The 17,413-nt window shown below is 53.7% G+C and overlaps 3 protein-coding genes across 3 annotated transcripts; all 3 read right to left on the bottom strand.

Moving 5' to 3' along the window:
- Positions 1–741: 741 nt before the first annotated feature.
- On the bottom strand, positions 742–6,199 carry KD926_001128 (clathrin heavy chain; the record flags this gene model as incomplete). Its single annotated transcript, XM_053104806.1, has 6 exons — positions 742–1,098; positions 1,162–5,385; positions 5,458–5,829; positions 5,912–5,938; positions 6,064–6,084; positions 6,161–6,199. 6 exons carry the CDS (start codon positions 6,197–6,199, stop codon positions 742–744), a joined length of 5,040 nt encoding a protein of 1,679 aa, XP_052951939.1.
- A 1,657-nt stretch (positions 6,200–7,856) lies between these two features.
- Positions 7,857–12,205, bottom strand: KD926_001127 (phosphoribosylaminoimidazolecarboxamide formyltransferase/IMP cyclohydrolase; the record flags this gene model as incomplete). The annotated part of the gene is made up of 5 exons (XM_053104805.1): positions 7,857–9,570; positions 9,661–9,787; positions 10,197–10,346; positions 11,091–11,412; positions 11,492–12,205. The coding sequence occupies 5 exons, from the start codon at positions 12,203–12,205 to the stop codon at positions 7,857–7,859; spliced, it is 3,027 nt and encodes a 1,008-aa protein (XP_052951938.1).
- Positions 12,206–13,472: 1,267 nt separating this feature from the next.
- Positions 13,473–16,189, bottom strand: KD926_001126 (putative INO80 chromatin remodeling complex (Ies1); the record flags this gene model as incomplete). The annotated part of the gene is made up of 5 exons (XM_053104804.1): positions 13,473–14,857; positions 14,921–14,980; positions 15,039–15,092; positions 15,153–15,692; positions 15,787–16,189. 5 exons carry the CDS (start codon positions 16,187–16,189, stop codon positions 13,473–13,475), a joined length of 2,442 nt encoding a protein of 813 aa, XP_052951937.1.
- Between the last annotated feature and the right edge of the window lie 1,224 nt (positions 16,190–17,413).

Genomic DNA, 17,413 nt, shown 5'->3' with positions numbered 1-17,413 from the left:
GCATCCCACATCCCACATCCCCTCCGGTACGACCCATCCAATCTATCGCTCGGATATCAATATTATCCTCCACACATAACCTCCGTCTGTCCGTGGCTCTGGGATAGTTAACCTGGTCACAGCCAAGTCCCGATCACTTCATTCACCCTCGTCTAGAGGGGTTACAGGGATAAGACTACCTAGCTCTGATCTAGACTTCCGAGTATATCTCCGTTGTAGTCCTCTCTATCGAATCTCGCTCCTTTCAACCGAGATCACGTACTTTTGGCCGGAGTTACAACTTTGGCCGCTATGTTAAGCCAAGGGAGCTGCTTTCTGCAGCGTTTACCAGGATCCGAGGATCTGAAGTCATCCTTGAAATTGATCACAATAATGCCATTAACTGATGCTCACCGTGAGGGTACTAATTCACGGCCACAACGGATTTTGTAAGAAGCTATCAAAATACATCGAGGGGAAGATAAGAAGGCAACGGAGAGAAAGATTTTTTAAAATGGAAATAAAGGAGAAAAGAGGATAAACATGAGGGAAATAACGAGAACGAGAATGAAGAACCCCTTCCTGCAATAAATGGAACCATCAAATGTCCCCGTATAGCCCACCGTAGTGTAACAATAAGCCCACCCCTCTCGGTGAACTTCGCTGTCCCACTCAGGCTCGGCGGGTCGATCATCCATCGTTTATGCTATACATACACTAAACCCCATCGCAAATGACAAGAGAGACATTACGGACGTGCATCTAGAACGGGCGGAATCCGGTCGCCTGCGGCGTGATCCCGTTGGTCTGTTGGTATGCCATGGGACTTGGCGCAGGTGCCGCCGGGCCTTGGGTCAGCATCAGTCGCGAGCCGCCCAGGATCGGGGTGTTATCCTCATCCGTCTTCTGCGTCACCTCCCGCTTCTTCCGCTCCTCGTTGTCCTTCTTGAGGGTCTCGATCGCCCGCGTTTGCTCGCACAGGAAGTTGATCATGAACGGCATCGTGAAATCGTTAAGACCGTTGCGCCACGACACCTCCAAGATGACGTCGGGGCGAATGAGGTCGTAGCAAGCGTACAGCATACCAACGTAGCACTCGCGGCTACCAATATCTACGAACTATGAGAAGGTCAGCAAGCAGTTCAAAAATCACCAGGAGGATAAAAGAAAAAAGAAACTTACGTAACGAAGCAGGTCCTCGACAACATCGGACTTGGCGGAGATAGCGGACGTTTCGATGGCATCCTTGTAGAGCTTGTCCTGTTTGGACAGCGCAATGGATTTCTCCCAGCGCTTGTTGTTGCGATAGATGTTGGCAGCAATCTGGCGGAAGAAGATGAGGTCATGCTTCTCCAAACGCTGCGCAAGATCCACGGCATCAAAGTTATCGTAGTTGTCCACCGAGTCACGCAAAGTCTTGTAGTCTTCCTCTTCGATCAGCAGATCGTTGATAGCGTCATTCACGGCCCGCTTGTTCTGGGTCTGAACGTTCAGGAGGAACGGCTTGATCAGAGGGATGTTGTCGGAGGCCTGGAAGATACGAACAACACGGTTGACATCGATACGAGAAGTCAAGACCTGCAGAAGATCGGTGAGAAGCAAAGGCTGCTCTTGCAGGTAGAAGTTCAGGGCACGGTAGTAGATTTCCAGGTTGGCAACCTTGACGATGATGTCCTTGAACGAGTGGTGCTCCCAGGCATCGGCTGCACGCTCCATCATCGCCAGGGCGGCGTTGTCCCACTCATCGTAGTGGCAGTACAGGAAGACCAGCTCGGGCCAGAGATTGGCCTCCTCGCAGGCCCGGATCATCTTAGGGATGTTGATTCGGGACCAGAAGAGCTTGAGATGCTCCATAACTCGGTCGGGGTGGTACTTGGAAAGCGCAATGCCCAGTTCGGTGAACATACCCATGTGAGCCCGCTCCAGACCCAGACCGGCCTCGAGGACACCAATCAGTTCATCGAAGTAACCGTTGCGCTCGTACTGGCGCACAAGCTCTTGAAGTTCTTCCGCGTGGACAATGAGGTTAAGACCGCAAATCTGAGCGAGACGGAATTCCTTCTTGGCAACGCAGGCCTCGTTGACCTGTTTCCAGACCTTGACACTGTTGGCCTTGCGGGCACACTCCACGGCGGCCTGGTAATCTTCCAGGTGCACCAGGGTCGTAGCCAATTTGGCCCAATTCGAGATGCTGGTGAAGAAGATCTTGGCAGCATGGTGGTATCCCTCGGCGTAAGCCTTGTCACCAGATGCTTCGATGTCTGCGACATTGGTGGCACGCAGGAAGTCCTCAAGTTCCGAGAGCTGGTCAAGACGGGCATAGCAGAATGCCAGGCCAGTGTCGATGGCCGGTTCACGCAAAGTCTTGCGAGCCATCTTCAGGTACTTGACAAGGTCCTCATCCTTTCCGGCGTGAGTGGCGGTGTCAATCACTTCGTTGTAGTTGGAAGGATCGGCCGCACGAATGTAAGACTCAATGGAGTCGGAGATACGCAAGCCATCCAGCTGGGCCTTCGCAACCTTGCTCCACACCTCGGGCAATTCGACACGCTCCGCGAATTCTTGGGCACGGTCAATGCTGACAATGTTCTCAACGAGAACGTTGGCGGCGGCGAGGTAGTTGTTGACCTTCTTGTAAATCTCGAAAGCCTCCTCGTAGAGACCAACCGAGATACACATTTCCGAGATCTCATCCGGGCTGAATTCATTCAGCTGGTGGACGTAGTCCATGAGACGACCCTTGTCGGCCTTGGCGGCAGTCAGCATCAACAGGTTCTGCAAGCTGCCATTGTCACTGAAGGGCGATGGCTCAAGGATGATCTTCTCCAACAATTCGATAAGCTCGCCGGGGAGATCAGCCTCGAGGAAGGCCTTGACAGCAACCGATACCTTGTCGGGCTCGGTCGACTCGGGCACGGCGGTTGCAATGACCTGGTCGACAAGGGACCGGCGGTGCATGTTGTTCTCGCTCAGGACAAAGGACCAGATTTCAGGGTCGGCCCGCTCAACGAGGTAACGAGCCTGCGCCCGGTACATGGCGTTCTCGTTGGTAATGTTGATGAGCTCCAAGTCATTCTGACCCTTGCGGTAGGCAATGTAGGCCAGGTTGGGGTCGCGCTTCTCGCAGTACTTTCCAACCGTCAAAGTGTCGTACATGTCGTTTTCCTTGAGGAACTTCTCGGGGTTGTTGTTGCTGTCGATGTAAATCTTGGCGAGGGCGTTGTAAACGGCCTGTTGCTGGTTGCCAGTGGCGAGGGTGGCCTCAAGGAATGGCAGGAGCAGCTTCAACCTGTTGCGGGTTTCGACCTCATTCACAAGCTCATCGATGGGGATCACGGAGGGGTCAACGGTAGAGAGAAGGTTCTTGATAATGCTCTCTTCGCAGTCAACATCCAAAAGCCCACCGACCACGGCCGGAGCACGAGAGGGGTTGACGCGCTGCACGTAGACCTCGATCGAGTTGAACTGCTGGTTCTGGTAAAGGTAGAGGACCAGGTCGTGGATGAAGTTGAAACGGTCGCAAACAATGATCAAGGGGAGCTGCTCGGTCAACCGGGCTTCCTTGAGGAAGTTTTTGACCTTCTCGGGGTTGTAGTAGTTGCTCTCACGGCAGATCCGCTCAACCTCGGTGGTCTGGCCCATAGCAGTTGCGGCCTCGATGTACTTGAAGTGAACCTCCGGGTCTTCGCTGAGGTTGACGATGCTTCCAAGGTAGTAGTAGAGACCTTCGGCAGTGCGGTACTTCTCGAGCAGGGCGATGAGCTGGTTGGGGCCCAGGAGATCAGAGAACTTCGTGCAAATCTGCACCACGGCCTGCAGGTTCTGGCGGATGTTGACTTCCAGCATAGTGTCCATACAGTCCAGAGACTGCTCAACCGAAAGGCGGCCGAAGTAGCTCATCAACCATTCAGGGGTAAGCTTGTCGGTGCGAACAATGTTGCGTTTGATGGCGGAGCTATCATCGGTGTTCTCCAGGGCACGCTGAATGAGACCGGCATTCTCGCACAGCTGAGAGATTCTGGGGCGGTCGTAGTGGGTGAAGATCTCGTTACCGAGGATGGCATCCGCAACCTGGGGAGCATTTACCAAGTTCATCTCCAGCAGTCGGGTTTGCAGGTGGCCATGTTCAGGCTTGTTATCCTTGAGAGCATCGAGCAGGAATGACGTGGCCTGCTGGATCATGTTCTGAGACAGGAACACGTCCACAACGCGATCCAGGTCAATCAGCGCACCGCTCTCCTCGTTGGCAAGCTGGGCGGCAAACTCAGCACCCTTCTCGGGGTTCACACGGACAATATGCTGCAGAAGCTGGGTGTAATCGGGCTGGTACCCGGCCTGCTTGGAATAGGCCAGAATCTTATCGAACTGGCCAGTTTCGGCGAATCCGGCGATGACCTTGTGGGGAACGTTGGCTTGGAGGTAAATGCTGAGAGCCAGGTTCATGTCGTAGGGGCGAACGATATCTCCAAGCTCCTCAGAGCCCTCCAGCTTGTTCTCGCGCAGCCATTTCTCGAGCAGGTGCTTGCGGTTCTGCTGCAGAACGGGACGAACAAGTTCCACACTCTCGTATTTGTTGAGAGTGCCCTTGTCCAGCAGCATACCGAAGTACTGGAGAATGACAGACATCTGCTGGCCGGTCTGGGGGGCATTCTTGAAGCGGTTGATGGTCTCTGGGGTCCGGAGGAAACCACGGGGGGAGTTGGCAGCGATCTTCGCGGCTTCGGAGTAGTTGCCTTGAGCGATGAGGTTATCGAACTGCTGCTGGTAGAGGTGGTCCGCGCCAGGAAGACCGGCTTTGGAGGCGAGCTTCACCGCAAGGCCGGACATGGCAGGGTTCTCCATCAGGTACTGGACAATGGTGTTCTCGTCGACGCTCACGGTCAACACTTGACCCTTCCTGTTGACACCAACCAGACCGGCGGATTCGGAGTCGGGGGCGGTGGTGAAGATCGTCTCGCTCGAAATTCGGTTCATGAAGATACAGGTGCCGGTCTCGAGGTCGTAGAGGTGAATGAAGCCGTACTTCGTGACGAGGTACACAACGTCGTACTTCCGAGACACCTGCATCGCGACGGGGAAATCATTAACCGCCTCCTGGGGGAAGTAGACCTCCACAGCCTTCTTCTGGAACCGCGGGTTGGGCTCCTGGTGGTCGATTTCGGCGATCTGCAGCTTCGCGCCCGTCTGCGTGCGGACAGCGAAGGTAAAGAGTTTATGTTCCAGCGGGGAGCCCTCAACTCGGATGGAAGCGAAAGCAGCCGCATGACCCTCGATGAATTGCGAAATACCGCGCTCCTTGGAGTAAAGCTGCATCGAGCCCACCACGCGTCCCTGCTGCTGACTGATTCCGACCACGACCATCCATTTCTCATCGTCGTTGACGCGGTAGTTGATGATTTGGCAACTCTAGACAGGGGGGAAATATTGGGTCAGCAAGTGCACAGCATACCAAAGTCAGCTCAGGATATATCCACATACACTTAGGTTGGGAAGTCGGTCAAAGATCTTAAGCGGCTGGGACTGAGTGGGGTCAAAGACGTCCCAGTGGTAGACGGAGGTTTCTGTCACCAAGCCCAGCTGCTTCTCGCTGAACCACTTCCAGTACACAACATCTTCGTTCATGACGGCAGATTTGAGTTTCTGCTTCGCCGAGAGGTCGAAGATCTGGATTGTCCGCCCTTGAGCCTTGAGGGCAATGATGTTGCGTGTCCAGTGCATGATCGCACTGTCCGCGTTGATCGGCCGCTTGATGACTTCATTGTTGTTCTTAAGGTTGATGATGATGACTTGAGGCTTCTCTTCCTCGTTGAGTTTTTGCCGGACACAGACGTAGTGGTCGGATTCTAGAGTCTATTCAGGCCACGCAAGGCACACAGTCAGCGAAATGAAAGGGGGGATCAGAGAGAGCGGTATAGTCCTAGGAAATACTCACACATGAGTTGAAACCAATCGAAGCCGGCTATAGCAGGGAAATTGTCAGTAGATGGTTCCGGTGGTTGGTGGCAGAGGCTCCGGTTGGGTGCGCGCTGGGCAGGCACCACCGCAACGTGGAACAGAACGGGCCAGCAACGCAACAAGACATACCGCGATTTCAACATTCGTCAACTGCAGACACGGGGAAACAAGTCAGCCTTCTGGGTCGGTAATTCGGACAATTGACCAAAGGGGGAGGATCAAATACATTAACAAGCTCCGTAAATTTGATAGGTAGAGGAGCCATGTTTACTAGTAGGGCCGCAGAACGACCTCATCCACCCAAAAAAGAACGCCACGCAAATATATCCACCAGGATGGAAATGAAAGAGGAAAAAGGGATAGCAAGCTGTAATTAGAAGTCGGAGAAAGAGGGGAAGGTAAGAAGAAAAGAAGAAAGGGGGGAATTGGGAGAGGGAGAGATGGGACTGTAGATAGACTGGGGAAGCGGAAAGAGTGACCTCAGGAGGCCGCGGGAGTCGTTGCTGAGGTGTCGCTTACGGGGGCGTGAGGGTCACGTGCACCAGGGGGTTCCCGTGCCTGAGGATCGATGCCGTGCATTCACCTCTGGACCTTCACTGTTCTTTCACTTGTTCTCTCACTTGTACTCTCACCTGCGGATGGAGGTTAGATTCTCAGACTGCTTGGTTGGATCTCAGTTCCCCACTGAGCCCAGAATTCCGTTGTGATTGATCTCTCAGTCAAGTCCAACTGGATCCAGGCAAGAAATGCACGAGCCCAATATCCTGCCAGAAATAGCAGCAAATAGGGGAATTTCTACTGATCAATCTGCAGTTTCAAATCCGCCCTAGTTAGCAATTCAGAATCAAGTGAATGTTAGTTTATCCTCTCTGGCAAACACAGTGAATTCCTCGTCCCGATCCTACTCTGCATTAGCATCCAGGCAAGGGATGATGGCAAGTGAATTCTTAGCCTTGTATCAACTTCATGAAGACTATCAATTCGACAGTAACTACCTTCATCTACTCACATCAACTCTACGCGTATGTCATCCTAGAGTAAAGGATCTAGCTCTCATCTAGGTCTCTGTCCGCATTGTTTATTCTCCAAGTCTACGTACAGAAAAACTTAAAACAATGTGATTATTGCGTGTACTGCTCTCCGATCCCTTCCCTGCATGCCTAGAATGTCCCATCAGTTGTATCTGGAAAAGGCCTACACAAGACTGATCCTTTTCCTTCTAATCCTTTCTAGGCAGAGCAGTGTGTTTGCTACGCACTCCGCCCTCCGGGATATCCGCACTGCCATGACGTCAGGTGGAAACGGACAGTGATTCTAGGCAATTTGCAAAGTGCCCCAAGTGGTATCACTCATTAAGCAAACCACCCATGATGACATATCACTTGAGACATCATTCATCCGTTTGTATCAAACGCGGTGGTTCTACATATGCTGGGGACGCAAGGGGCCATGCAAAGAATAAGAATAAAAATCTAGAGAGGCCGGGTACCTGGCAGCAAGATTACCTGCTAATGGATATCAGAATCAAGGAGCACTATCGTATGCTAGGTACAGAGGACTACTCGAGCATACTCTAGGTAAGGGGTGTATGCCCTTAGAGTTATGCGAGACGCCGAGACATTCTATGTATTTACCCAGACAAGTCCCTCAATATAAACGTAAATGCATAATTTGGCTACTCAATTTCTTCCTTACATACTGACACCATCTGATGACGCCAACACAACCCATGCCGTAAATATCCATTTTGATTCTCATTTCCATAAAACAGGTCTTAGGTATAAATAATTTTGGTGAGACCACACACATACACAGACCAGCATTGTCGCATAAAACTATTCTGGCATATTTTGAGATACCGGGCTCATACCGCAAACAACGGCGGTATTGAGTCGCAAAAAAGGGAATACTAGATTATAGATTTAGTGGTGGAAGAGACGAGTGCCCTGCTCGACGAAAGTGATGCCGAGCTTCTCCGAGGTCTCGAAGACGGGACCGTCGTTCTGGCTACCACTGGGGGCCGCAATGTACTTGACACCGGAGCGGGCGGCCCGGAAGACATTGTCGATGAAGGGGAACTGTTGATGGATATCACAATTAGCAAAGAAGTAAAAGGAAGGACTATCCGCTAGTCCATAAGGAATACGTACAAAGGCATCGGACGAGATGGCAACCTCGCTCAACTTCTGAATCCAGGATTCGCGCTCTTCCAGGGTGAACGGAGCGGGAACCTCTTCGAACACGCGCTCGTATTCGACCTTCTCGGCGTCGCTGCGCGGGGTCTGACCGGAGCAAAGCAAGTCGATGGCATTGCTCTTGTCCGCACGCTTGGTGCCCTGCTTCCACTTGATGTTCAGCACGCGGTCGTGGAAGCGCATCCACCAGTTGTCGGTCTTGTCACCAGCCAGGCGGGTGCAGTGGATACGGCTCTGCTGGCCGGCACCTAGACCGACGACCTGGCCGTTGAGCGCATAACAGACCGAGTTCGACTGAGTGTACTTCAGGGCGATGGTAGCCACGGTGAGATCTCGCAGAGCGGAGTCGGGGAGAGCGGCCGAGTCCTTGGGGGTGATGACGGTGCCGAAGGTCTTCTGGGGGGAGATCACAACGTCGTTGCGGTGCTGGGTGAGCTGGACACCGTACAGGGTACGGGTCTCCTCGGCGGCAGGCACGTAGTTCTCATCCATCTGGAGCACAAGGTACTTGCCGCCCTTCTTCTTGGAGAGGATCTCCAGGGCCTCGGGGGTAAACCCGGCGGCGATAACACCGTCCGACACCTCGCGCGAGATGATCTTGGCGGTGGGGACGTCACAGACGTCGCTGAGAGCGAGGATATCGCCGAAGCTGGACATACGGTCGGCACCACGGGCACGAGCGTAAGCCTGAGCCAGACCCGAGGTCTCAAGGCCGGCAATGTCGTCAACCATGTAGACCTTGCGCTCCTTCTCGTTCAGGGGCACACCCACGGCGGCACCGGCCGGGGAAACATGTTTGAAGCTGGCCGCGGCAGGGTAGCCGAGCGCCTGCTTCAGCTCCTTAACCAGAGCCCAGGAGTTGAGGGCGTCCAGCAGGTTGACATAGCCGGGGGAGCCGTTCAGGGCCTTGAAGGGCAGCTTGCCCTGGAACATGTAGGCGGAGGCAGGCTTCTGGTGGGGGTTGGTGCCGTAGCGCAGAGAGAGCTGCTGCTCGCCGTTGCCGGCATACTGCTTGCGGAAGAAACCAGAAATGGCGGAGTCGTAGTCGGCGGTGTGCTCGAAGGCCTTGAGAGCATACAGCTTCCGGCTGGAGTCCGTGATCTCTCCGGCCTCCAGCTCCTTGAGGAACTCGGGGTAGTCCTCGGGGTCAGAGAGGATGGTAACACGCGAGTGGTTCTTGGCCGCAGCACGAAGGAGGGTCACACCGCCAATGTCGATCTCCTCGACGGCCTCCTCGATGGTAACGTTGACCTTGTTGACGGTCTCCTTGAAGGGGTAGAGGTTGCAGACCACATAGTCCACCTTGGCAATGTTCTGATCGGCCAAATCCTTCTCGTCGGACTCGATATCACGAGCCAGGATACCGCCGTGCACGGCAGGGTGGAGGGTCTTGACACGGCCACCCAGCATCTCGGGGGCGTGGGTGATGGCAGAGACATCCCTGTTAGTGGACACAACATGTTAGTCCCTGTCACATCTTATCCCAACCCTGTTTTATACACCGCCACCAAAATAACCCGGGATGACTCACTCAACGGGGAAACCGGCCTCCCGGATCAATCGAGCAGTACCGCCGGACGCGAGCAGACGGACATTTTGCTTGGCCAGGCCCTTAGCCAGGTCAAGCAGTCCAGTCTTGTCGTAGACGGAGAGGATCGCTATTCATCGACACATCAGGAAAGCATTAGCCCAAGAACCCATTCAACTCAATTCGGGTCACAAGAAATGGCGGCCGTGTGGGGAAGGTACCGGACCACATCCACACAATTATTTAGCCAGCGGGGAAAGAGATCAAGGGCCAAAAAGGACGAGCATGGGTAAAGGATGGATTGCCTTACCTGACTTTTGTTGAGACATCCTGAAACACAGCAACAGTGCAGGACACTAGAGAAAGGGGCGGTTAGAATCGATTGACGGCGGTCAATATGGAAGGAAGAAGGAGGAGGAAGAAAAAATAAAGAGGGGAATAATTTATCCCCACGAGTCTCCGAAGCGTCACGAGCAGGTGATGAGGGGTAAAGGAAAGACCGGACAACCAAACTAGGTAAGGAGGAGGGTTCGGCGTACCTAAAGAAACACTGGGCTGGGACGGACTTAGGAAGTGAGGGAGACTGTCTGGAGACAGCAAGAGCAGAGCAGAGCAGAGCAGCAGAAGGGCAGTTGATATGAGCAACGCAATCTGCGTCCCACCGCGGGGTTCCTCCGCCGCTTTCGGCACTGGTTGCAGCCTCAGGCGGGCATCACATTACAAAACGGAGTTATGTCATTCCTCGCATATCTGGGCATAAGGCCTCGTAGTGCAGGGCTGACCTCAGCCGAGCGGACGCTAGTCCTGTGCATCACGTGGATTGGCGCACGGACCATCCCTCCGGCAGCACAAAAACTTCTCGCGCGCTCCCGCTCTTCCTCTCCTTTTCTTTTTCTTCCACATGAACAACGCAAAATTCAACATTCTTCAAAAAGCGTTCCTACGAGGATTTCATGCCTATGAAGTACGGAAATCGTCATAAAGAATGGAGAAGAACTGCTGACCGCAGAGTATCGATCTTGGGTGCAGTGTCTTCCGACTTAGTCTATGGAAGGGATTGCAATGATTGATTCTACAATCTTTTTTCTTATTACCATCATTATTCGCTTACTGAAGTTACTACTTGCGGCAGTCGGATGTTAAGCCACCGTAGCGTCTAAACTGGAATGTCTCTTTCGAGTCTTGACCTCGTCACTGGACAATAATGATGCTTGTTACCTAGTAGTCTATTATATGCGGTTTAAGTGATACAGCTCGCAACCGGCCATGAGTGAAGAACCTGTCCAATTTCAAAATAGTGGGGACGATACACGAAATGAGAAAGGGAAAAAATTGTGCAGAAAAAGAGACCGGATGGAAACGCTATAGAGAGCCTGGCCGACTCGACTATGTCTTCAAGTGCTCTCGGCGGGACCCAATCGCCCATTGACGACCGATGTTACCAAAGCAAACGCATGCGCAGAAGAGAACACTAGCGACCCAGGTGCGAACGGCGATGCTTTCTTGCGTGATGCCTGTCGCCAGCCCGTACTCCCGCAGAGTGTGGTTCAGAACGGGGATTGCGGATTCGGATGCGTTGGCGGAGGAAGGCACCAGGTCCGGCCGAAGTCCCAAGACGACGCCCATTCCCACCAGAGCGACCGTCGTCGACATGACGAAGCCGGTTTTGGTTCGGTCAATCAGATACCAGAGGACGGGATTAACGAGAGCCAGAGTCGCCGACGCTTGAGTGGTGGATTGCCAGGGAAGTCTCCGCTAGAACAAAAGAAAAAATGTCAGCATCCGCGCACAAATCAAGGAGACCCAAGTAAACGTATGATCAGTGATCACTTACCATCGCAAATGCTATCCCGACAAAAGCCCCCACACTCCGAACCACCGCCACCCAAGAGAGGGTACGCTCCTCATCATCCTCATCGCTACTCGATCGCTGCTTGGGATGGGTGGGGTCCGTTGCCACTTCCTCCGAGAACAGATCAAGCCATGGCAGAATATTTCCCAGTGCAATGCCGGCCAACCCCCAGAATGCCAGGTATTCTGCGGACCCGTAGTAATGAGTGTTCTCGAGTTTCACCGGCGTGATCCAGTGGTTTTCGTGTAGATGAATTGTAATGATCCCGTAGACAATACCGAACCCGAACAGGAGTGCACTTTTCACCACTTGAGGAAGAATGACGCCGAGAAACAGTCCGTGGCTAAGTCGCGACCGTGTCCGCCGAAGAGCGAAACGATCTGGGCCATCCGATTTCGGCTGAAGAGGATTCGGGCTCTCCGTGGCGGGCGTTTGGGCCTCAGTCCCCCAAGGGCTGGATTCGTCCCGGGTCCCTTCGAATGCCGTCGGAGAATAGATGCCGAAGAGCGTTGGGGATGTGAGGTTCATGATCGAGCCATTCCGGCTGACACTGGTCGATCCGGTGTCCTTGGGAGTCAAGAGGTCCGGGTTCGAGGGTTCCGCCGGCGTCGAAGCCTCGGAGGAATCGGTGGAAGGGGGCGCGAGGTCAAACACCCGTCGCGGACGGGGTCGAATGATGGAAGGTCCGTCGGACATCGCGAGCGCAGAGAACTGATCAGTGAATGTCAAAATATCCAGAAAGCGCACACCACAGGCTTCAAGTGGCGGTCTCGCGGTAGGCAAGATTTCCGTGCCCTCAGCAGAGACGATCTTCGTGTGGACGGGGGAAGCGCGGTTTCAATGCGAGAGCCGGTGATATATCAGAGCTCGTGCAGCAGTAACGGTCGGTGAAGGCCGGACGGGTCACGGAGCAATAGCGTGGTTAAGATAGAAGACGCAGGAGCGAAAGGTTCCCGTATGACGAAAGTTTCCACAAGGATGTGCCTGTCGGGGAGAAATGCAGGAGAAAAAGAGGGGTTAAAAGCTAGCCAGGACGGCGGAGAAATGAGGACCAGTGCGTGTCTGAGCCCGACAGAGTGCAGCAAGCAGCTCTTTGCTGGCAGGAGGCAGCACAGACGGCGCAAGAATGGGGAGGTTGGAGGGAATCGGTTCGTTGGAGCTGGCGCGGTGGAGTCGCCGGTGCAGTTGGGAGGCGCAAGATTTGCAGTGGATCGGCGCCGGAATTGCCTCTGGGGAAGGGAGACCGACGGGCGACTGTCACGAGGAAGCCGAGCGGGGGAGGGGATTTTCAATGATGGGAATAACGAAATAGAGTTGATTTTGATCTGATCAACAAGGATAAGAATGGAGGATTAAAATTGGGGAGAGGAAGAGTAATTGAGTTGGGGAGTTGAGAAGAAGGGGCGAAGAAATTGAAGAGGAAGAAGGAGGAAGAAGGGCGTGCGTTGAGCGCGTCCCGATTCCCGTGCCGTACCACTTGCCTTTCCGCGTCTGTTGAGGAAGGGTCTCTGGTCCACCCAGTCGATAGTATGTAGTAGTGACTCAGATACGTGTTACGATCCTCCCATTCATGCATTCATTCATTTCCCTAACTAAACAGTAAACACTGATCTACTCCGTCATTCGACTCGGCTGCAGATTTGCATGTGAATCCTCCGCACTGACATCCTTCGTTGTAACCGCTTGCAGAGATGGTGAGACACACAAAAGATTGACCAAAGAACACGAAAGCTAAAAAAGGGGCCGGTGCGCATAGAGAGTTCTAGAATTCAAGAAATATTAGGGTAGAATTGGGGGGAAAAAAACATGAGAGAGAAAGAAAAGTGAAGAATAGAAAGAGTACAGAAAACAGCCAGACAAGTATCCGACAGAGACAGAAAGGAATCTGGGCAAGGAACGAACAGGTGTGACAGACATAGGAAAACATGTGTGAAAACGTGGTAGAAATACATCGATCCCTCTCTTATTGATCCTCCATCGTCTCGTCCTCCTTCTCGTCAGCTGGGCGGCCTGCGTCGGGCCCCGGCTCGGGTGCAACGGACGAGGTCTCGCTGGCAGCATATCCATGTCCACCCTCGAAGGTCGAGGAATTGTCGTCGCCCTCGCCCTCGCCTTCCACGTCGACGTCAACCTCTCCCTCTCCCTCGTCAAGGTCATCCTCGTCGGCTTCTTCGTCGTTGTCGTCTGAAGACAGGCCTTCCGCGTCGTCATCGGCCCCTTCCATGAAGCTATCCTCGTAGCCCGGCTCCGACGGGCGAGAGGGCCCGCCCAGTCGAGACGGTCCTTCGTCGTCGTCGCCGCTTCCCTCGCCCAGAAGTTCCCGGTCGATATCGTCAAGGCCTTCCTCGCCTTCGCCCTCGATATCGTCGTCCCCTAGTTGTGCCGAGGCAGGCATTGGCGAGAGTTCGTGGTCCCGCGACGGAGCTCCCAGGCCGTCCCTGCCGGCGCCGTCCGTGGCCGCCTGCGCATCGGCCTCGTTGTGATGGCCGCGGTTCCGGCTGCTCTTAGAACGAGACGATGAGGCCTGCGCCTTGGAAATAGATCCCGATGCGGCCCCTGCTGCGGCCCCCGCAAGCTTGCGGCGGGCATTCCGTGCAGCTCGAGCTCGGCTGCGGGCGGAGGTAGGCGCACGCCCGCTCCCGTCCAGAGCACTTTCAGTCAGTCGATTCAGTCGATCTTTCTGGCGCTCTTCTCGTTCCTTCTTCCGATCTCTCTTGGGGCCGTTTGCGTCGTCGTGATCCCATCGGTCCAGTCGCCGAGCAGCCTTACGAACCACGGATAAGAAGTAGCTAGCATTCTCTCCAAAGTCCTCCTCTTCCTCCGGGTTGGGGTTCAGACCTCCTTTGCCCCAGGAGGTTTGCTCGTCTTCCGTGTCGTACCCGTCGGGAAGGCCCTGCAGTAGGCGGCCGTAGCGGGCAAAGGGAATTTCGCTCTCCCGCTTCGCACGCAGCATTCGATATGCCTCGGTCTTTCGCTTGGCAAGCAAGTATTCGATACGCTGTCGTCGGTTTTGCTCGACCGCAAGTTGATGCTGCGTGAGAGGACGGGGCCGCCGAGAAGAGCTTTGCTGAGGCAGACTTGGTTCATTGACAAACCGATTGAGGATCGGGTGGCTTGAGCCGGGGGGCGCAGGAGAAGCTGCATCCGGGGTATTCTCTAGTTTAGTTTTTAGGACGATGCGCTGCCCACCGACGGAACGGTTAAGGGATGAATCACGTTTGGGACGTTTATACCGGGAGCGAGCCGACTGCCCGGGAGTTTGGTAGTCGTCCTCATCGTCTGGGGGGTATCGCTTGAAGGAGGGGTGCAATGGAGTCGACATGGCGGAGCCGCGACCATCACCTCGACCTGGTTAGAAGAAAACATTGTCAGCATCCGTCGCACTCTTTCCTGTCGAGCAAAGCTTCTTACCTGAGGCGATACCAGAGATATCACCCGAGCCCTGGTCCTCATCATACCCAAACTCGGAGACTAAATGAAGTCAGGAAAAAATCAATAGTATAGTGTGCGGGGGCATCTAAAAGCATACCTTTTTTAGAGCGTTTCGGTACCCTAGGCAAGGGCTCATCTTCCTCTAAGATACCTAGAAACCAAAATCAGCTTGCAAGGCCAAGACCTTAGGAATAGGACCCGTGAGACTCACGTTTTCGCTCCAAGCGCTTAGCCTCTCCATATTCAATCTCGGATTGCGTATCCACGTTCTCTTCGTTGGCCTGATCCTCAGTGAGGCTCTCGAAGTTGGGCACCTTGATCGGCAGGCCGCCTGTTCCTTCGCCATCCAGACCCGCGCCGAACGGATTATTGAGGGCAGCCTCGGGGGTAAAGTCACCCTCCAAGTACCACCACATCAGCCAGAGAAACGCTTTAGCACGGCTCTTGCTGCTCAGTGTTGATCTCATAACGAGATCGAAGAAATCGCGGGGAGGAAAGAAGTGCAACTCGGACACTTTGGGGGCGTATTGGGCCAGAACGAAGATTAGGTTGACAGGGTTTGTCCGGGGTATGGTGCTATTCTTGATCATCTCAAGTGTGTTCGGCTGGTCAACATCCTCCGACGCACCCTTGAGGATAGATTTGAGACGAGGAGCATCCTGCAGTTGTTTGTAGGCATTGGGGTCTTGGTGCGCCTGTAACGAGGGGATCGAGTGGTAGGTCCGCAGTTGAGCGCGCATCTCAGGGAAAACTAAAATAGGAAACCCGGTGTTAGTTCCAAATCAGAAGACCGGGGCGAGCGATCCACGCCGAGTATGGGTGGGAAGGTCCAACAGGAAACGTACAGTTGAGGGTAGTGTTCATTCGCCCAAAGTTGACGAGCAAACACACCATAGCCATGCTGATAGCAGCCTGCTTATCATTCTGGAGCTTGTCCTTGAGGATCTTGCTCGTCTTGCTGCTGCGCGCCATCGCATCAATGTAGACGTCGGCGAAGTCGAAGCCCTTCTTTCCATCCGGCCAGCGAGTGAAGACGGGCGTTTTATCCTCGAAGACGAGCTTGAGAAACTGGTACTGGATGTCCTTGCGCCAAAGCGGGATACCATCTTCCTTTTTCAGGTGCCTAATCTTGTTTCCCGAGTAGACGGATCCGATCGTGCCATTCGCCTGACGTCTCGTGCCCACCGTCATATTCGGTTCGGCATGCGAAAACGACTCGTCGCCGACGGAAGGCTCGACCTCGGCCATTTTGGAAACTCGATGTGTTGGGTTGCAAATCGCAGACTGCGTGATTGAATGGGTGCAAATGCACGGTGCTAGATTGCGGCAATGGACGGTCGGTGTTTGCGTGCCCTTGCCAGGGCGTCGTCCAGCTCAAGGGCCGGCAGGCGCAGAGAAATCGGCAGCGGGAAACACGGATTTAGCCTGTGTCCTTGAGGTGCGGGAAAGGTAGAATTGCGGAGGGCGGAGAGGAATTGGGGTTGAGGACGGGGAAGAAAGCAGGGGACAAAAGAGGAGAAGCGATGAAAAGAATGCGCCAAGATGATGGCGAGGATGGTTGTTGGGGGAGGAAGTGCGAGGAAGAGAGAGCTGAGAAAGGAGGAAAGAGGTGAGTTTCGTAATCCGGTCATCTCGAACAACCACCTCGATTCACCAGCCACTTCTCGTCTTCCCCGGGAATCCCCTACCAAGTCAAGGGAAATCATATTTAAAAATAAAATTAGGGGATTGTTGGTGATTGAATAAATTTAGCAAGTTTACACCGCCCACTGCCTATTGTTCATTTCTTCTGGTATTTATCGGTTGGTTCTATTCTAAGCCATCTTTTAGCGGAAGGTATATATATCCCCGTGCCTCGTGTTCAACTTGAATTTGGGGCACTCCGTCATTGACTCCAGGACACATTTCCACACAAATGAAAGGTTCTATAATAGAAATCCCACGTCTGCTTTATTCCGGTACAGTCACAATTAAACATTATTTTCGAACCCTTACCTGAATATCGGCTGTAGACTAGGTACCTATACTACTAGCCACACTACAAAAGTACGACCTACAAATGTATCAAACTACGACCAACACAGCAGATACGGATGACCAGAAGCAAACTTTTAGTTTCTTTTAATAAATCAGCTCCCTGTTCTCGAGGCCTGGAGTCTCTCGGTAACAAAAGAAGACAAAGAGAAAAAGGGCCATCTTCGGCACAATCGCGTCGAGCCCAGACTGCTACTGACATGAGACGATGATCACCACAAAAAGAAAGAAAGCAAAAAGCGCCGGGAAAGCAGCTTCCCATCCTCCACGGATCCGACATATGAAACAGAAACCCCAGTGGAAGGTATCCTCCGCGGATCCCAGTGCAGAGAAGAAGTTCTTGTGGACACAACACCTCAAGCCAACGCCATACAGAATGCAAAGAATCCCCATCTCTATCGCTCGCGTTACGTGTTCGTGCACCACCGGTCCCAGACG

The sequence above is a fragment of the Aspergillus affinis genome (assembly GCF_023601865.1).
Source record: "Aspergillus affinis strain CMG 70 chromosome Unknown NODE_121_length_108513_cov_85_085119, whole genome shotgun sequence".
In the NCBI taxonomy this organism is placed as follows: Eukaryota; Fungi; Ascomycota; class Eurotiomycetes; order Eurotiales; family Aspergillaceae; genus Aspergillus; species Aspergillus affinis.
The sequence above is the reverse complement of the archived record's forward strand: the minus strand, read 5'-3'. Positions and strand labels throughout refer to the sequence as shown.